The 20,177-nt window shown below is 41.9% G+C and overlaps 2 protein-coding genes across 8 annotated transcripts in view; one reads left to right on the forward strand and one right to left on the reverse strand.

Moving 5' to 3' along the window:
* Window positions 1–296: 296 nt before the first annotated feature.
* Window positions 297–6,007, reverse strand: larp6a (La ribonucleoprotein 6, translational regulator a). Its single transcript, XM_067495119.1, has 3 exons — window positions 5,069–6,007; window positions 2,980–3,178; window positions 297–2,279 (listed from the first exon to the last, which is right to left on the reverse strand). The coding sequence occupies exons 1-3, from the start codon at window positions 5,875–5,877 to the stop codon at window positions 1,182–1,184; spliced, it is 2,106 nt and encodes a 701-aa protein (XP_067351220.1). The 5' UTR covers window positions 5,878–6,007; the 3' UTR covers window positions 297–1,181.
* LOC137111677 (leucine-rich repeat-containing protein 49) overlaps window positions 5,211–20,177 on the forward strand; it is a 35,900-nt gene continuing 20,933 nt past the window's right edge. The window contains exons 1-10 of one of the 7 annotated variants that reach the window (XM_067495114.1): window positions 5,211–5,335; window positions 9,848–9,976; window positions 10,788–10,850; window positions 10,962–11,028; window positions 11,166–11,267; window positions 11,475–11,571; window positions 12,001–12,204; window positions 12,676–12,742; window positions 15,327–15,470; window positions 19,651–19,712. In XM_067495114.1, coding sequence (XP_067351215.1) covers window positions 11,010–11,028; window positions 11,166–11,267; window positions 11,475–11,571; window positions 12,001–12,204; window positions 12,676–12,742; window positions 15,327–15,470; window positions 19,651–19,712 — 695 coding nt within the window. In that variant the 5' untranslated portion in view covers window positions 5,211–5,335; window positions 9,848–9,976; window positions 10,788–10,850; window positions 10,962–11,009. Of the gene's footprint in view, window positions 5,336–9,847; window positions 9,977–10,037; window positions 10,609–10,787; window positions 10,851–10,961; window positions 11,029–11,165; window positions 11,268–11,474; window positions 11,572–11,750; window positions 11,889–12,000; window positions 12,205–12,675; window positions 12,743–15,326; window positions 15,471–19,390; window positions 19,515–19,650; window positions 19,713–20,177 lie in introns of those variants that run through there. The other 6 variants (XM_067495112.1, XM_067495113.1, XM_067495111.1 and 3 more) reach the window with 6 other exon arrangements.

Here is a 20,177-nt window from a genome sequence, read left to right on the forward strand (position 1 = left end):
TACATTATTATTAAGTTTTGTCAGTGTTTTGCTCTTTATATATGGTTTATATAACAAACTTATCCTCCCATCTGTACAGCCCATTTTAAAACAAACCAATGTGCCAATTCTGCCATCCAAACGTGAAATCACTTCTACAGTCTTGGCAAGGTAATAGTATCTCACTTAATCTTGCTTACATATTAAATTTTAAGGGAAAAAAAAAAAAGCCTAAAGTAAAATTAGATCGTGCTTGTTGCAGACAATCACGCCCACTTCAAGATGTGTCACAAACAAAAGAAGAAATCAGGCCAAAATGCAATTTCAGTGATTTATTTGTACAATAAGAATTGCACTGTACAAATACCCCAGACATAAAGACAAAGGCAAGAACAAAAGAGTGTATTCTGCCTGACCTGACCATCCCTGAAACCTCACCGTGAAATTCGCCTGATGGAAACATGCCTGGGAAAAAATAAAAACAAAAATTATAAAAAAAAAAAAAAAAAAAAAAAAAAAAGGAAAGCTTTAAAAAAGAAAAAGCTACTTGCCAAACAAATTTACAGGGCAAGAAGAGAACCTTTCCAACCAAGTACCGAAGCATACTGAAAATACTGAAATTAAAAAAGGCAAAATAAAAACTAAAACGTATCATTTCCAAGCTCAACCTTTATGGCAGTGGAGCGAATATGGCCTCAGTTTAAAGAGCATGCAAAAAAAAAAAAAAAGGAAAAAAAAAAAAGAACTCACAGTAGAGAAAAACAAAAAGCATATGGTGATATCTCTATCAAGTCCAAGTGCTTATCCCTCCTGTACCAACATTGTGAGCTTTTACACATTAGACAGAGGACACGTTTCAATTTAAAAAAAAAAAAAAAAAAAAAAAAGTGGAATTGTTCCTCCAACCCGCTCCACGTAAACAAGTTTCAACAGCAATGGAGGTAACATGGTCCATTTCAATGGCATATGTAAAGTTTTCTCTCAAAGCAATATCAACTTACATTCACTCAAATTTCCATTAGTCATTCACTAATGTTACCACGGTAACTGAAAACATTGTATAAAAATATAACAGACTGAAAACTCAACAAAAATATATTTACAGTCTCAAATGTGGGGCAGGGGCTGAGCGTCACGGCCAGTAGCTCAAATATCCAATATATCATGTTATATCTGGGGACTGCATAAGGAAGTTGCACATATCAAGTCTGAGTAGCAGCGCTCTTTCCCCGCTCGCCAGCCGTGACACAGTGAAAGCCGCGGGTTCCGTCAGGACCCCTTGGCAGCCTCGTTACACCTGGTGGCAGGCCGTCAGCATTCTGGATCTTTCTACCCATCATCGGGCTACCAACTGGACTACTCTCCTGAGATGCCACCTGCTTGCGCCGCTGAACCCATGGGCTCCCTGAAGGGGTGAGACTACTGTCTGACGAGTAGTCTGCCCAGCGGCGCCCAGCCTCGGGGCTCAGTCTGCCCTCACTGGCCAAGGGAGACTTGTGTGAATGAGGAGCTTTGCGTTGAGGACAGGGGCTGCCACGGGGGCTAGACCAAGGACTGTTACGTGGAGACATACTAGGACTCAGGTGATTGTTCTGGAAGCTGATGCCTGCAGTGGTGGGGCTGAGCTTGTTGCAGGACTGGGACTTTCTGGCCAGCCTGGGGGAAGTAGGGGTGCTCTCAGTCTCTGAGGAGCTGCAGGCCGAGTCCTCCCCGTGGTACTGAAGCTCTCGTACTCTGCTGTTGAGCGAGCGACTTTTGCGCATTCCCCCCTCCTCACGTGGTCGTTCCTTGGGTACCTTCTTCTTGGGTGGCTTGGTGCCAATCAGGACCACTTTCAACCCCAGTGAACTGGCCCCTCCATCCTCGCTCCCCACAGCTTCATTGGCTTTTACAGCAGCTTCCACTTCCTCAAACTCCACGATGGCACATTCCTCGGTGCCTAGCTGGTTGTAGCGGCTGCTCAGCCTCTTTAGGTCAGCCGGCAGGTCCTTCCCAGGCTTCAGGACTCTGACAGAGGCGATGGCGCCATATGTTCCAAAGGCTTTCAGCAACAGCTTCATCAGCTGCTCCTGCTGAGTGGCTCCTCCCTCGATGCCTCCGTTATCCTTGGTGAGAGCAGCCAGCTCTGGCCACCTCTGCAAATCACTTAAAAGCAGCATGCGGCTGGGAAGCGATTCGCTGGCAAAGACAGGCACTGGGGATTTACGTCGTACTTTACGCCCCTCATCATTCAACTCAAGTATCTTTGAGTGTCTCAGCGCATAAGCAGTTGTTCTCCAGTCACGAGTCAAGTGTTTCACCTGCAAAGAGACAATGCTTATGTTACACAGGTGAGATGCACAGTGGATTAGGAGAGTAATCTCACAACCATTAGGTCACTTAATTTGAACACTTTCTCCTTCTGAGTTACAAGCCTCAACCTAAGCCTGAGTACTTTTCTTTTAGTCATGCTCCCAGATTCAATACCTCCACCATCCTGGCTTCGCCATTTTCATGTGTTACTGTTTCATTTGCTCGTGTTTAAAAATACATCACAAGCTCATATATTCAATTCCTTGGAAATAATAAAGATGAGCATGTGCGCAGGGGCTAAGCTCACTCGAGGCATAAACACATTGCAAACAAAACACAAGCCAAGAAGTCGGCATGCATGAGTCTAAAGTAGCACCAGCTGCTGTGAATGAATGTGTGATGTCATTGCATCTCCAGTCATCAGTGGCTGCTATTCAATTCTTATGAGCCTCTACTATGCATTGTTGGGAATTTAAAAAATAGCACTCTTAGAGCTTTAGGTTCCCATTGAAAACTACCCTTTTATGCAGCAGCTCAGGAGCATCATCATGCAATTGTAAGAGCACCAAGTTGGCAAAGGGCAGGTGTTGCGCACATTATATTTTGGCCATGTTAACAAAGGCTTTGTTGGTCATTTTCAGCCATATACAGCCAGGGAACCAAAATTAGTTCCTGGGTGTTACACAAGTGCTGCGCAACCATGGATACCTTTTTGAACGAGGTGAGCAGCTTGACGCTGACAAAACCGAGTTTGTTGCGTCTGACATGTTTGAGCAGAAAGGCATCGTGCTCCAGGTTCTCATCCGACAAGTAGTACTCGATCTGAGCGACCAACTTCTGCATGAGCTCTGTATCTGGGGGCTGCCAGCTCTCCTCCTCCAGCTCACCTCCACTGGTTCCTGCTCCACTGTGTGTGGGAAGAGAACATGCCTCATGGTTAGAAGAGACTTTTTTTTTTGTTAGTACATCACTCAAACCGAATGTTTCATATCCTGAACTTTCACCAATCCAACTGTTACACATTTCACTTTCATTAATACAATAAGCCAGAGGCTTACGAGTTGTTGGCTGGAAAACGATCTCATCTTGCCATTTCCCTCTGCAACATGTTGGAGGAAAAGGGCGAGATGGACTGTTTGCTACACCCTTTCAGATTTTCCTTGTAGCTTTTGAGAAGCTGTTTCCTGCTATGGTCGCCATGAATCAGTGCCAGACCTTGACATCACAGTGTCTGACCAATCCCGAAACTGCCAAGACCTCTCCATCTGAAGGGCACAGAATCACAGGCTCTCCCTCCCACACACAATATGGTGGCACGGCACATCAACCTCCAACAGTTTACAATAACTGATACAAACCCTATGTAGCGGAGGATTTTAGGAACAATTTGATCTCAAATGCAGGCAGATGCTGTAAAGCAGTCAGGTAGTCCCGCAGATTAGAGTGAGGGTCTGAGCAAAAAAAATTTGTGGATGACTCATCACCTCCTCCAGCCTCCTCCCTCACACACCCTCAGTCAACAGCTTTCCACCAGGGTGACCGCACAGCTGGCACAAGCTCACAGCTTCTTCGCAAGCATGCAAAAGAGAGTACTGCCACTCATTCAAGAAAAACAAACATCTGAATGAAAGGGGGAAGAAAAAAAATTAGATACACTGATTTTATTTTCTGTTCAGTAAGCTGAGATGAAGTTACCTTACACACTAGTAAGAAGTGCACTGATAGTCTCTGAAGGAATGTCGCACGAATATCACATCAAACAACAGCATCTGATAATCTGCAGGCCTCTCTGGTAAGTTTCGTACGTGCTTCCCATCATGTCCACCCACCTTAAAATCCTTCCTGTGTGCAAGGTGCACAAAGGTACCACGCAGGTGGCAAAACATTTTCCAGCACAGAGCCATCAAGGTGTGACCTGCAAGCTAAATTGCAACGCTTGGTATGGAGAGAAGAATTAATTTTCGCCTTTGGCCTTTATATCTCTGACTCAGTATTTGCGCAAGTAGTAAACGTATAGGCCAAAGGCTAAAAATAGCAGGCCGTGACGCAGGGGAATTAGATTAAAATGAAGGCGCCATCCTTTACCCCCCCCCCCTCCCCTCCCCTCCCCTCCCCTCCCTCCCCTCCCCTCCCCTCCCCTCCCCTCCCCTCCCCTCCCCTCCCCTCCCTCAGGTGTCTGGTTTTACAGCAAAGCTGCCTGCAGGTGAATAGACGCGTCCCAGTCACCTCACACATGAGATAATATCCGTCAAGAATGTCTGTGGAGGATTTACACTCCCGGTTGTTCGAGTCCATTGTCTTCCCCACTCATTGTGGCGTTTGCTGTCTTTGTTGTCATTGTGAGACACCTACACGTATTGCAGATGGGTTTGAACACCATCTTTCTACACAACTGGCACCGTTTCAGTGAAACAAACCGTGTACCCACGCTGCTCATGTGGTGCTGGCAGGGATTTAACTAACAGAGACTGTAAAAAAAAAAGTTCAGTTAAACCTTGATTCTATCAGGAAATCTGAAGGTTGTGTCATGTAAACGGGACTTCGAGTTGACATAATTCAACCTTTGGATAACCAAACCTTGATGACTGACAATCTTCACCGACATGAACAGGAACCGTTTTAATTCAACTCCAACTTGCTAAATCCCATTTGTGCCTTTGCACCGAACATCACAGTTTATAAAACTCTTTGTTTAGGCTACTTAATGATGCTGTCATCGACTTACATGTGGTTTATACAGCCCACCGTGTTGACAGCACTTCGCTGCCTATTAAGTCAATAGCAAATAAACCCAAACCTTGATTTGTCATGTCTTCCGATTTCGTCCTCACTACAGCTGCCTCCAAGGAAGTCAATATTATTGCATGGCACTTCCTCGGGCTCCTCGTCCTCCGCCGCTTGAATGGCCACTGTTATCGTCACCGTCCCCATCTCCTGCGTGTGCTGATCCACGGTGATTACCTCATCGATGCCCCGCTCCGCTGACGCATTTGAGGCGCACTCCGCTGACGGGCTCGGACTGGGGATCCCCGCGGACCCGCTCATGTTCCTCGAATAAGTCAAGGTGCGTCCACCCTTTCCCTTCCCTTCACCGTATGTTGTTGTTGTAGTAGTAGCAGTAGCAGCAGCAGCAGCAGCCGCGCCTCCTTGGAAGGTTTTAATCTTGTTCGACTCAAAGGCACAGACAGGATACGAGGTGCGTAAAGCTGCACGATGCTTCTTCGGGCGCCAGTGATGGCGGAGAAGGACCCAGGGGGCTCCGAGGACGCGCTCCACGGCTCGCCAGAGACCCCCGATCCAGATCAGACCCGACGGAGGGCCCTGAGGAGCAGCGGGGCTTGTAGCAGCCAGCGAGACGCAGCCTGGACCTGGTGAGACACACGGGCAGGAGCCGCCTTGTGCTTCTAGTACTGCTGCTGCTGCTGCTACTGCTGCTACTTCCTCATATGTAAGAAGCTTTCTGCTTTTGAAACGAGCTCTGGGATTGGGCCGCGACAGCGTCTCTTCGCACTCATTCCCAACCCACAAGCAAAAGCTGACACAAAGCCAAGAGGGAGGCAAGAGGAAGGAGAGACAGCGCATGAAGGCGTTCACCAAGGCGTGCATATTTCTCTCCCTCTTTCTCTTTATACACTGAGTATTACAGTTTTTCTGTTAGAACACGAAGGCCCCGTTTACATGTCTCTAAGTAGAGGCACAAATCCACGTGTTCCTTTCTGATTGAGAAAATACTATGCCAAGGACAACCTCTTCTCGAACGCTGCTAATTGGATAATTGGCTTTCGGCGTATGTTTGCGAGCAGGAGCGAATGGAACATGCACCTGAAAAGAGGGGTTACGAAAATAAGGAAGAGATCAATGGTTGCCAACCCCGGGTCTCAAGGCTCTGTGATCTGCACGTTTTCCAACTAATGCCCAACCCACCGCTGATTACCTGGATCAGGTGTGTTCAGTCAATCAGAATTTGGAAGATACCAAGTTACTTTGTATTCCCTCACTTCACCCTCGCCTAAGATGGTATCGTCCAGCCAGCTTCTGATTTACTGAACACACCTAATCCAAAGTGGGTAGTGCAAGGAAAACAAGCAGGGCAGAGGTCCAAGAGGGCCAGAGTAGGGAAGTCTGGAAATGAATTGGTGGTGTATTAAACACAACTTTTGACAATGGCCAGGATTGTAAAATACTGATCCCCGTCCAATAGCAGGTGGCATGTGTAACAAATGTCACACTGGCACAGGCAAATGGGGTGCACCTACTCTTGTAGGGTTTAAGGGTTACTCTTGGGTCCATAAAGATGTAATTGTAAACAAATTGGAACATGCATGTTCTTGGCTTATTTTAAACCTTTACATGTTGTTGACTGGTTTTAGTATGTGTTTCATGTTGGAATATACTCTCTGAAACTTTAAGATACCATCTTGCCAAGGCCTCTGTTGAAAATAAATATAATCTCCTTGGTAATCTACCTAAAATCCAAGAATATTAAGACAACCTGAAAAAAAACCTCTTGCCATGTGTTTGCTTCCACATGTAAAAAGTTATAGACCCATCATTGCCGTAAAGCTGTGTATAGTCCTATAAAATCTCAGTGGTGGCTAGGCCTGCTCTAGGTCTGGCACTTATGAAACCAGGGTATAACAAAAGTGAAAGTAAACTTTGTCGACGCTTTTTTTGTGCAGTGGTAACTAGTCTCTTCAGACGGGGTTGGTCGAGTGTTCATTCCCATAATCAGTGGTTTCATTGATGTTGATTTGTAGCACAAAAGCATATGTAGGTGTTCAGATGGTATAATTATAATTACAGCCATTTCAGTACTTCTCTGCAGACTGTTCAGCTCAAGTCCATTTTTGTAACTTGTTGTTGGCCTCCATCCTAATAACCCTGTAAATCACCCACACCAATGTTGTTGACTGTTGCCAACCCTACATGAAATATCTTTACTCCTCCCCACTGTCAAGCCAGGCTCACAGCTGGTGGGCAGTCTGACTCATTCTCCGCACCACATGCCATCGAGTACAATTTGTGTACAGTGCAACATGGGGGTAGAGAGATAGGCAGACAATGGGTTGAAAAAAAAAGTAGAAGGAGGGGTGTAATTAAGAGATTGCCAACAAATAAACTGGAGATATTTAGTTTCCTATTGAAGAAATTAGGATCAAACACTAACATCTGCTAACAGATTTCATTTCATTAGTTCCATGGCAAATAAACAAGCTACAGGAATGTTCATGAATCACAATCCTCACCAAATAAAATTTGCAAATATTTTTTTCCTAAACAACAGAATTAAAATGAAAGATCTGTGTGAAATGGTCCAGCAAGTAATGCCAAGATGGCACTATAACCTTTAGCCTATTAATGGATTACTAAACAAACCTACTGGGCACAGGCTCAGGGGCCCAAGGATTCAGAGGGCCCAGGCCCTAAAGCGTATGTGTGAAGCATGTTGAAACCTAAAATGATCACCAAAGAGACTACAAACACAAAATGACAACAAACAGTTAAAAACCAATCGCAAACAGACACGGACAAAACAAACACACAAAATCACTGAAGATGATGTAACAGAACTGTGTAGTTTATGTGTCTTTCAGTGTGGGGGGTTTGTATATAATGGGAGCGAGGGAGGGGGCCTATTGACTATCTCTACCCTGGTATATATTTTCTTATAATCTGCCAAGGAAAAACCACGTCCCCTTTTCAGGTAAACTATTGTCAGTTGAAGCAAGTATTTATATTCAAGAATTGCTATGGATGCACACTAGTTTGGTTTCTGATATCAGGAAGCCTAATGTGTTATAAGGAGAAGTTAAAAATGCAGACTATCCTTCCATTATCGCTCAGCACAACACCAAGTGCCCTTAGAAGTGTCATGTAGAGGTAAGAAAGGCTTTAGTTGTTAAAACCTGCTCTGCTACTTCTATAATTGCCGTAATTGTTTTAAGGAGAATGACAAGTACAACAATTTTACTCAAGGTCAATGAAAACAATCATTGTTTTCACTTATCAAAGCCTCCCTCTCTTGGTCTTAGCAAAGCTTGATATGATTTGTACAGTTTAATCTGTCGGCCACAACATTAAAACCACCATGTATTAACGTTGTGGCTGATCGTGTATAGTAAGTTACACTCAACCCAGCCTAGCTAAAATCACTGTTACGTACAGGGCTCTCTCTCCCTCTCTGTCTCTCTATCACATCTATCACAGTCACTCACACACACGCACACACACACACGGTCTAACTGACTGCCAGATGGTAAAAAGCAGCACATCAACAGTATATATCACCTATTACTGTATTTATACATTGATAGTGATACTGCGTTTACAAGTACTGTCACTTTTTCTTCAGCTACATGTCCTTGATCAGCTAACGCAGGGGTCATGATGGGCTGCTGCCAACAAATCAGCAATCCTGGTATCAGTTAGCCCACACCATGTTTATTTTAACCTTTTTTTGTGGTCAAGTTTTTATTGATTGTATAATATTTGAGTTATCTATAATCTTGTCTCCATGTCATGTGAAACAGTTTGGAAATTGAGTATTTTTGTGTTTTATGGTTTAAGGTCCAAGTACAGCCGAGATGCAGATGATATATGATGAATACTAACTTTTATTGTGCCTTTTTTTCAGTGTGGCCTGTCACAGTCTGCTGATGATCCCCTCCCATAATATGTACCAGTCTGTGACAGGCAGTGTGTGGGATGCCCCTTTGATGAATCTCGACTTGTGTTCTCTGAGCAACCACTTATTACTGCCAGCGTAAAAAGGCAGAAAATACACAGTACAATATATTTGGTCATAATTTGTGTTCTGTGCTGTTAGTGTCTAAATTAAGTGTTTGTCACCATATGTATATTGTTAATTCAGCAAAGAAAGACCCCCAAAAGCATGGGTAAAGTGAAGAACAGATGCTCAGTGAGGACATTTTGAGGATATAGTTAGCAGGAGGGTAATGGCACAAGTGAATTTGCATAAAATATTCTAAGATATCTGAGAAATTCAAGTGAACCACCAGCATGGCTTTTGGCACAAAGAAGTGGAACACAGCTATCATTAGTGTTATTTGTTGCACCTGTGCCTCTTTCCGTCATGACAGAATGTCCACTTTGAGAAAGGTCTGTTATTATTGTTCATGTGTTCATTATGACAGCAATCTCTTTCCTCACTACATCAATTTTATCTAGACTACAACAAAGGAACATAGAACAAGTCCAAATAAAAAGTTAATATGTTCAGGGACATAATAATTTGCTTTGGTTTTGTTTTTAAATTATGTGTCGAATTATGACGCAGCATTCACCCTGCTATTATGTGTAATTTCCATCGCTGCAAATACACTACACTGCCAGCTTATGTCAGTGTATGATGTGTTACCCTTTAGTGGGTTGGGACTAACCTCTGTCTAAATGATATTCATTTTGTTGTGTTGTGAATGTTGTATGAATACTGTAGTTCAGCTGGGTTGCTACAAAATTGTACCCACATCTCAAAAACCCGTGACAGCCAATAACACAGGCTGTTAGTGTTTACTTTTAGGCTGTGTTCATCAGACCATTTGTTTTTCTGTTGTAGATATTCTCAAGTAGGTGTATAAATGATTGCCTGAGGTGTCCATTTAACCTATAACAAGAAGACCTAAATGGGGTCCATGGTGATCGTGTGACCTGTGGACCCCTGTGATGCCACGTATGTCAGATTTATGTATGTAATGTGTACAAACCTCATAAGTATAGCTCACACAGCAGACACATATGTCCAATTAGTTTAATGCTTTATGGGTGTATTTATAAAAAGTAGAATTCAAAGAGAGTTTTGAAAGAGTTTGACAGAGAAAATCATGACTAATAACTAAGAAAGTTTTAACTAAGAGTAAATACAACTTTAGCTTCAGAAAAATTTTTTAGGACTCCGTTTCCTAACGGAGGACTTTATAAGTGACACGGGAAGCGATCGTAACCCAGCAACACGTCGTCGTTACCATGGCAACGCGCTTTGTCTCCGTCTCTGCCGCGCCTATAATCAAACGGGGTCCGTTTTGAAATAACATATTAAGCTTTAGCAACATAATAACGCAAGTAGACTCAATACAATTAACTTGAGTGGTAACTGTTAAACTGGCACCTTCCTGGTGTGGAGTTTTCTTTTCCCACCTCACCGTTAGTGTTTGGTCACCGTTAGTGTTTGGGGTTCATGTACAGTATTAACTTAAGCAAAGGTAAGCTAGCATTAAAAACGTTACCTGGATGGATCAGGAGCGGGCTGAGGGCAAAACGACGCGTTCTCATAAACGTAGCGCCACCGTCAACGATAGATGGGTGTTTCTTCCCCCCATGGTAACACTTTTACGCTACCGTTACAAAGCTGCATGTTAAGTTTTGTTTTTTTATCTAAGAGAATAATCCGTTGAAGTTTGTTGCTTCAGGGTCGTGGTTGAACACTGGGTGTCTTTTTTAAAGGCCACATACTTGATCTGTTCAGTTTTATCTTTTTCATCGGTGCAATATTTCCGCAGGTCAACAGCTGCAAGTTGCACCCTACAACTGTCAAATCAGTAACACCAGAGAGAACATTAAAGGTTGGTCAAATACTCTATAACACATTATCCTGGAAAACGCGCTTTCACAGCGTTAAATTAGGAGTCTCCAGTCTATGCTTCGCTGTTTATCAGATATTTGCCGTTTTGCAGACGGACTTTCAATATGTTAAGGAAAAAAACGTGAATACCACCCAGACAATGAATCATTCTAACCAAGGTAAGATTGATCTAGTCCATGCATTTGACCACCCACCCACCAGTTACCTCAGATGTTTTTTTTTTTTTTTGTAATTCAGCATCTTATTGTATATTCATGAATGGCACAATTAAAACACTATGACATTACCTCTGCAGAAAACAGGGGGCATGCGTGTGGCCAGAGAAAATTTGTCCAGACACCCACAGTACCATCATTTTCCAGTGAGATTACAGAGTGTTCGACTGTACCATCAGCAGGTGAGTCTCAAAGTGGTTGGGCTGCAGTCTCACATGCAGCACAAGAAACTGTAGACAAATATAGCAGATCTACCCTTGGCACAGGTGCCACTTACTTCTGTAATGACTTCAACCTTTTCAAGCCAGCAGGTACATATGATATCACATAGCAAATATATAGTAAATTGCGTCTCCTGAAATCAGTGTCTACTGTAATGTCTATTCCAGGAGGTTCCAGAGGATTTAACTACACCACTGGTTTTCCCTTTACTCAGTTGCCTTGTGACAATTTTACGTCTAATTTTCAACGACTCGACTTGGACAGGTACTATTTATTCTCTTAAACATTTTGTAACAATAGAATTTGTTCCTTTCGTTGACATGTTCCAGTACATGATCCAGGATGTGTGATTGACATGCCACGAGTGATGCCATTTCAATTTTATTTACTTGTAGTTGCAATTGTTACCATCTCTTTGTCATTTTATTTTAGGAACTCAGTGGGTCATTTATAGTATTTGCATTAGTAGTAAGACTTTGAAATGGAAATGCTTGGGATTGCCACCAGGGAGCAGCAAAATCATTTAAAATACAAACAACTTGCCTCCAAACATCAGTGATTGCTGAAGAAGTATTTCACTGGTGAGAGTGAGACAAGTCAAGAGAAAAAAAACACAAGTACTAAATGGAGTAATGTATATATTATGTCTAAATGTGACTGGTTATTTTTTTGTTATTTTTTTCAATTATCCAGGCGCTGTCTGGAGGAAATCCCCCAGCTCGGTATCATGAATGAATTGCAGCTTCTCAGCCTCCAACACAATCTAATCACAAGGATCCAGCATTTGTCACAAATGCAACAGCTGGTTTTCCTAAACTTGTATGACAATCACATCTCTGAAATGGCCGGCATTGAAACTCTAAACTCTCTGAGGATCCTTATGCTGGGGAAGAACAGGTCAGTGGTCAGTTGCCTCGGAAGGAGACAGAACAGAATATGTACGGATATGTACGTTTAGACATCAAATGACATTAATGTCCTTTAATGTCTGTGATTTAATCTCTTTCCTTTAATCTTTATGTGAAAAGCAGCAGTTTAAAGTTTAAAGGATCCTGGTATATGCCGTTGATGTATAGATTGTTTCAGTTCATCATGTTGTTTGCATGTAGTTATTCAACCATTTTATACAATACACCCTTTGGTCTTAACCCACATGGACAGACCTGGACAATAAGTCCCTCTACACTACAGTACTTTACTTTGAGTTTCCACAGGGAAGGTAACAATACTTGGTGGTGTGACAGTCATAGTTGACTTCCCTTCCACAAAGGTGGCTGCATTTTGTACAATCAAGAAGCTTAAACTGTGTTATTGAGTGTTAACATACATTTTATACCATGCTCACCATCTTTCCCTGATACTTCTCAGAATCCATAAAATATGCTGCCCAGCAAGCCTGTCGAAACTGAATATCCTGGACTTGCATGACAATCAGGTACTGTCCATTTACCGTCATGTGGTTAGTCTTATTTGACTGGTCTTTCATACTGTTTTGTGCACGTTTTGTAGTAGTGGGCAGTCTTTTCCACCTTGTCCACGTGCTAGAATACACTGTAATTCATTAGTCAGGTATGTTGTGCTATTGACATCCTTTTAGCTATGGCAGTTTCTACAGGCCCTTGTATTTGTTTTAGTTCACAGCACTGTTGGAGGAAAAAAAACGACGGAAATAATAAGAACAGTCAGAAATAATCAGAATACTCCCACTCCAATTCTTCAGTGACCCCAGCACAATTTATTGAACGGGCATAACTCTTTCTATGTTTTCAGGATTGGCAGTAGTTTTAAACTGGAGCAATATTTTCTGTTCTGCTATTAATTTGCCCGTAAATCTGTTCTTGTAGCCTGTTTTTTTTTAGCCCCCACGATTGAAGCTGACTCTCTGATATTAAAAGCCTGAGAAATCAAATGATTTAGGTAATACCAGTGTTCGACGAGAATGTTAGCAAATCTCGGTAAAGGAAAATAGAACAAAAGCTTCCCTTGGCTAAAATAGTGTTTTGCCAGCATGCCGCCCACTTCCCTCCTTAGAGAGCTACTCCAGAGCCCTGGTAAGACTCCCTTTCTTTCTGATGTTGGCTGCTCTTTACATGAACAGACAACCCAATTACTATTCAATGACTGCCACAGTGTTATGTTATTTTTTCTGACAGAGGATGCTTTGTTGCCTCAGGCTCTGTCAATTTGCTGTGTTACTAACTGCATTTCTTTTAAAACAACTTTGAAGCTATTCTGACAATGTGGCACATAAAGGTTTGACTTTAGAATTAATATGTAAATATATTTTGTGTGTCCTTGTTTAATAGTACGATTGCATTGTATTGATAATTAGTAATTTGCTGGCAGGCTCCTATTGATGAGCAGAAGCCTATAACTCCAAATAGAACTGGTTTGCCTTTTCACTCACTGACCTCAAACACTCCCAAATGTAATGTTCAATGCTGCACAGTGATGATACAAGATGTCGGAATTCAGGGAAGCAAGTGGTCATTGTTATTCTACCCATTAAGGTAGTTGTTTAGCTACTATTGGTCACAGAACACCAGCTGCCTGTCCTTTATTTGTCCATGATTTAACCACAATCTGTAGCTCACAGTCATTCTGTTATTCTCCCATCTTCCAGCAGGGAGGCTTGCATCACTCCCTGGCCATCATTTGCCCCATTTATTTGCGCAGCATCATTTTGGTTTGGTTGTAACTTCAAGTTGGATTTTCCTTTTGGATAGTTTGCTAGAAACTATTTAAAACAAGATATTCTCTTTGGGATTGTGCATAAAACCCACACTCTGTGTCAGTGATGAGTAGTGGAGTTCAAATTTGACCTGACATTGTTGAATAACTAGTATTTAGTTAGGCTGTGGTGGTTTCCACTCGATCAGTCCGGCTTAAATACACCACCAAAATGCCCTACAGGGATGTAAATTGAAGAAGAAGAAATATAATCCCTCCTTCAAGTCAAGATGAACATTTCAATTAATTTTGGCTGAATCTACCATGTGTATAAGCATAACACTGTATAAGCAAATGAAGTTAGGTCATGAGCTCCCTACAAGAATGCTGTAGGCTGTTGCAACCAATGACACCTGTTACACTTGTTTTCTGACAATACAGGCCATTATAAGAAATGTTTTAGATGTGATTACAAGGAACATACCAAGATCTGTTGTTACTACTCTTCATACCAGGCCCCCAGTAACCATCAACTGTCTTGAAGAACTCTATGTCCTACTTGGGAAACAACATTTTTAATTGACAGTGTTAGAGGTTTTTATACTAATATCTAATAACTATCCTAGATATTATTTAAATTCCCATTCAATGTACTTGTTACATTTCTCATGCTTAGTAAAATAATAGTAAGGTACAGTTTTACTAGTGTAGTATGGGTCAAAATCTGTGCTTAACCACTGTGCAATATTCTAGATGCTTGACCTACATCACTGGAAGGCACCTTAATTATGTGTGTAACACATTATTGTGTACAAGATCCTGTACAGGTCAGGGATGCTCAAGTGTAAACATTAGATAGTGATCTAGTTATAAGAAAGTGACGTTTCATTTCAGCTATTTCAGCAAAAGCAAATCTTTAAGCTGTTGCAACAAAAACAGTTCAGTGCTGAAGGATTCACAGTGCGTTTTCTAGTTTATTTGTGTGTCTAAATTTAACTACATTTTATTATTTTAACCATAGCTGAATTTTTAGTCCATTTGACCTGTTTAACTTTTGAATCACAGTGATACCTTGGGAGTTATATTTTGAAAGATTCCCTGAACCACTGTTGCCCTTTTATCATGCCACTATGTACAGTGTGCACTAAAAGGAGCAGATATATTATTCTCAGAGCCACTGGGAAATTTCTCTGTAATATTTAATGACCTATTATGTGATGACCTTTAAATGCATGACTTAAATGTGAGAATCTGCACTGAATGTATACATTGGGCTATGCCCTGCCAGTCATGACTCCTCCTATGTGTTATACAGTATCTTTATCCTTTCTTATTGTGCTTTTACCCAGATCTGCAAGATAGAAAACATATCTCACCTGAATGAGCTTCGAGTGTTAAACCTGGCGGGAAACAACATCTCCAGATTTGAAAACCTGCAGGGCCTTGACTGTTTGACTGAGCTCAACCTAAGGCACAATTGCATATCTTTTGTGGTAAGTGGCCTCTTTCCCGCCTTCCGTAAAGCCTTTTATTTCCTGCATGCTTGCAAGCACCGACTGTTCAGTATCAAGTATTTAGAAAACACTTTGTTTTCAACCAATGCTGTGCGTGGCTTCTATTTTCCCCCCTTTAAAAATACAAGGAGTAGGAAGTTGTGGAACTGTTTTTAGCTTTTTTTGCATAGTGAGAGCGAGACTGCGGAGCATGCGGTGTTTGGTGGCTTGTTTCATCATTGTGAGATTGGCGAGCTGAAGAGTTTTGCTTGGTATCTTTTGTGTGGTGATGGGACCACCAGATGCTGTTCGTTGGCAGAGCACAGTGGATGGAAGGGATTATAGAACCGAATAAGAAAGCTAAGAGAAGCAGGAGCTGTTGAGACGGGAAGTGTTCAGGAAAACGTTTCTCACAGTGGACGGTAGCTTTGTGTTTTATGTTTCTGTGTCATTTCTTTGGAGATGTGTCTTTGGTTCTTGTGGTTGGGTCTGATTTCCTCTGTTATGTGATCACATATAGCACTGTCACTGTTACGAATAATAAACAGAAATTACATCAACATAATCTCTGTTGCAAATTCAGCAGTGAAAAGTATCTCACTGGCGTTACCTAGGGAGACGTAGCTCATTAACCACAACCTCCCACCAACTTTTTGGCATAGTGAAAAAGAAACTGGATATTCTGAACACTGGAATTGACTCTCTTTGGTTTCCATAGTTTTAGTCTGATAAACAGAACAGCGCATGCCAAAACAGGCCATTCATTTGTATGCAGATCCTTTAAGCTCTTGCCTGCTTTTTGGGGTTGAAAACTCAGAGTCCAACACTGTGTTTTATTAAACCTCTTCCCATCATCCACCCTGTACACTTCCTGCAAGTTTCAGTTCTAATTATGGGATGTAATGTATTTTTTTTCTGATTTAATACACAGGTGAGGAAAAATGCTACCTTTCAGCAGATTCTCCAGTCTCTGTCATTAGTGGTGTTAGGTGCCAAGTGCTTATATCAGGCACAAAGTAAATAACCATCCACCAGGTGTCTAGGTTTTCTTGCTCTTATGAAAGACCTTCTGCAAAAAATAGCTGTCATTGACAAATTTAAGTTGGATTTATTGTGTGCTCATCTAGTATGTGTGATTGCAAAGTAGTGAGCATAAGCAGTTGTCTGACAAACCACAAAAGTGTCATAGACAGTCTGACGCTGTGGATTAGCAGTTTTTTTGATGGGCCTGTCTTCTCATGGGGTCGCAACTGAGTCAGGCAACATCAAAATGGAAAACATGAAAAAACATGAAATGCTCTTTAGTAGCTTGGATTCAATGACTTTATACTCTATGTGCGTGTTTGCTCTTTCATAGCTTTAATATATGGTGTTACTGTTTGCAGTCAAAAGATCCAAAAAAATCAAAAAGCCAAAAATCTGTGTGGATGAACAAACATGATGCGTCAAAAGAAATATTCAAATTAACAACTATAGTATGTTATGCCCACATTGCTAAAAGACAAGCTTAACCTGGAAATTCTGCTGTTGCAAAAAGAAATTCAAAACTCTACTACGGAAAAATTAACAAAACAAAAACATTACCAACCAAACATAGAGACACTGACACTGTCAAATGTAATGTAAGAACAAAACAGAAATGAAGACTTAATAACACAGCATCTGCCCACAATACCCAAGGCCAGATGTGTGCCAGCAAAGCTCACATCTCAAGTGTGTGCTATTCAGTTAGCAACCACAAAACCCCACAGCTTATAATCCTTGAAACTGCCTTAAGCATCCACATTGTACCTGTGTTTGTTTGAGCAGCTTTCATTCTTCTTTGTGATTGTGTGTTGTTGCATGCAACAGAGACCATGGTGATGAGAGGTAGTCCTGTGTGTGAGGAGTAACGAGAGTGAAAAAATGAAGACACGCAAGCTGTCAGTGAGAGAAGGGTGGAGCAGGCAAACAAATGCATAAACACACATCCGCAGGCATATAGAGACACAGCAACAGAGCTGTACCCAGCTTCTGTTATCCGATTGGTTCAGATCAATCAGTTTTTTTTGAAAAAGGGACCACATTGGTGGGCAATTGTAATGCAGCACATCAGCTCAGCGATGACATCATTCAGTCTGAGAAAGGGCTTCTATATTTAGTCTCAGACAGTTTTCAGTGGCTGCTGCTTCACCACCATCCATACAGGCACTGGGATACACAGTGTCTCTGGGCGTGTGGAAGAGGATAAGTAGTAGCTAGCACTGGATGCCATGACTTGCAGTTTTATATAAGTAATAAGGAGATTCTTCTTTCCTCAAATTAAAAATGTACTTATTTAATATATCCAATACACTGTTCTCAAACAAATTTTAATTCTTCTCTCATGTTTTCTTCCTCAGAAATTGCTTCAAAATAATTTTCCCAGGCTGGATTATCAAATGCTCATTGTTAGCATTTTTGCGTACAGTTGACAAATTTCACATTCAGCAAACACAGAACAATGTGATGATGCTTTTATTTGTTTAAGACAACTGACAGTCCAGTAGTAACTAGCCTTTAAACCGTATAAAAAAATAATTTAACTAATGAATTTAACCTGCTAGATGCTCAGTTTTCTTTGTAAATCTTTGTTTCTGCCTTTATTAGAGTGTGAGCGCATGACATGTAACAACTTTTATGACACTCAAACCCAGGACGCTGCAGTTATGTCATGGCTCTGATGTACATCACTCATAGACTTTGCCTTATTTCCATCTTCTGCAGGTCAAGCACTGTATAGTCACAAAAGTATTGCTTAGTGGCAGTTTAATGGGGGTCAAACAATTCCTAATTTACACCATTATCAGTTATTATTTGCCAAAAGTATTTTTTATAGCCTTGTTTTGATGTCTGAAAAAAGACCAGTACAATATTAATAAAGACACAATTTAAACAGTTTAGGCTAAATGCCTATGAAGAAAAAGTGGGCAGTTCAGATCTAGTAAAGATCTGAACGATGGCTGCAGATGGGCAAGGTGAATAGTGTAGTCAAAGAATATCCTATCTTGCATCTATATTTCTTACACCAAATAAAATATGCCAAAAACTTACAGCATACTGGAAACCAAATACTAAAGGATTTCAATGGATTGAGCATCAAATACTGAAAGACACCACACACTTATAAACAGAAAAAAACTCTCTAGTATTGTCACATACAGTCAGCAGTTTGGCTCGTGGAATGAATGAACCACGGATGAGTAAAAGTGTACTATATTTATGTGATTGTGGGAAGCTTTGTGGAACTTTTTAAATAATGTGACTTTGGTGCCCGTGCGCTAGTGTTTACTCCAGAAAAGCGTGCAATGCTAGGCTAATATATCATTGGACTGGAGACTAGCAACAATGCTGGAAGGGGCTGTGAGGCGGTGGCTGCCATATGGGTGAATGCTGATTCAGCTCATTCAGACTGCTGTTGGGAGTGTCCTCTTTGCATCCAGTGTGTGCATCACTGCCCATAGACATGCACGCACAGCGCGCATTCAGCTTGACACTACTGAACATGATTCCTCTCACATTGTCATCTGAATTAGCTGATGATGTGGTGGTTGTGACACTGCCTGCGTCCTTGTTTGTCTTCTTTAGCTTACCAGCCAGCCAGCTGCTGCGCTTTCCTCCACCTCCTGTCTAAATTCTGTATTGATTTTGATGTTGAGCCTGCCTGAGGATGAAACAGCCCCCATTCATAGTCCGATTCCACTGAATTTACCCTAGCGATTGTTTTTGCATAATAGGTTACAGTAGCTAGCTGTAGCAATGGCTTATCCGTGTGTTTCAGTGAGCATTTTGAGTTAGCCTCCTGCAGCAGGGAATCTCTGCATTAGCGCAGCAATCAGCTCTCCCTCCCCTCCCCCTTTCCTGCTCATGCTCTCTCTCTTGCTCTCTCCCTCTCTACTGCCCCTCCTCTCCATGTGCAGACAAGGCAGCGTCCTCTCTCTATATATGTGTGTGTGTGTGTGTGTGTGTGTGTGTGCATGTGCAGCTTGGATGGGGATGCTGTATGCTGAAGCTGAAAGCTGCAAGGTGACTGAGGGAATGGAGAGGGATACAGAGCTCTGACGACAGTGACGATGCAGTGCCCTCTTCCTAAAAACCTTGTCCTCTTCACATCCCCCCATCTCTTTTTCTTCCCTATCCCTCTTTCTTTTTGTCATTCTAGACTGAGGTGGACCGCCTGCCCTGCTTGCAGCGCCTCTTTCTTAGCTGCAACAACATCACCAGGTAAGGGTTCATATCGCTTAACTCCCTCCTTCCCACAGGGCAGGGACAGGGATAGTGGCAGGACAGTGCCGTTTCCCCTCCCTTGGCTCTTGGCAGGCCTGTCCAACAAGCTGCAGGCAAACAAACACACATAGCCAGGCGCACAGACAGGTTTGCTGTACTGGGCAGTTTGTGTAATGTAGCACAAACTGAATGTGCTCTTTAGTGTTTCTACTCACACTGTTACCTTAGAAATGGCCTTATCTTTAAAGTTCTTCAGACAACATAGAAACAGGCCGGGTGAAGGTACTACACTTCCAATAATGTTAGTTTGGATGGTATAAATAAAATGTATGTTTTGTTGCTTAAGTCCCAACATAAACATGCTTTACACACTTTTTTAAATATTTGTGCAGTTTTGTTTTTTTTGCTGTTCCCCCTTTGAGCCCAGGTAACATTTTGCCATACAGTTAATTTGGTAAAACA

The sequence above is a fragment of the Channa argus genome, chromosome 2 (genome assembly GCF_033026475.1).
Source record: "Channa argus isolate prfri chromosome 2, Channa argus male v1.0, whole genome shotgun sequence".
NCBI lineage: Eukaryota > Metazoa > Chordata > Actinopteri > Anabantiformes > Channidae > Channa > Channa argus.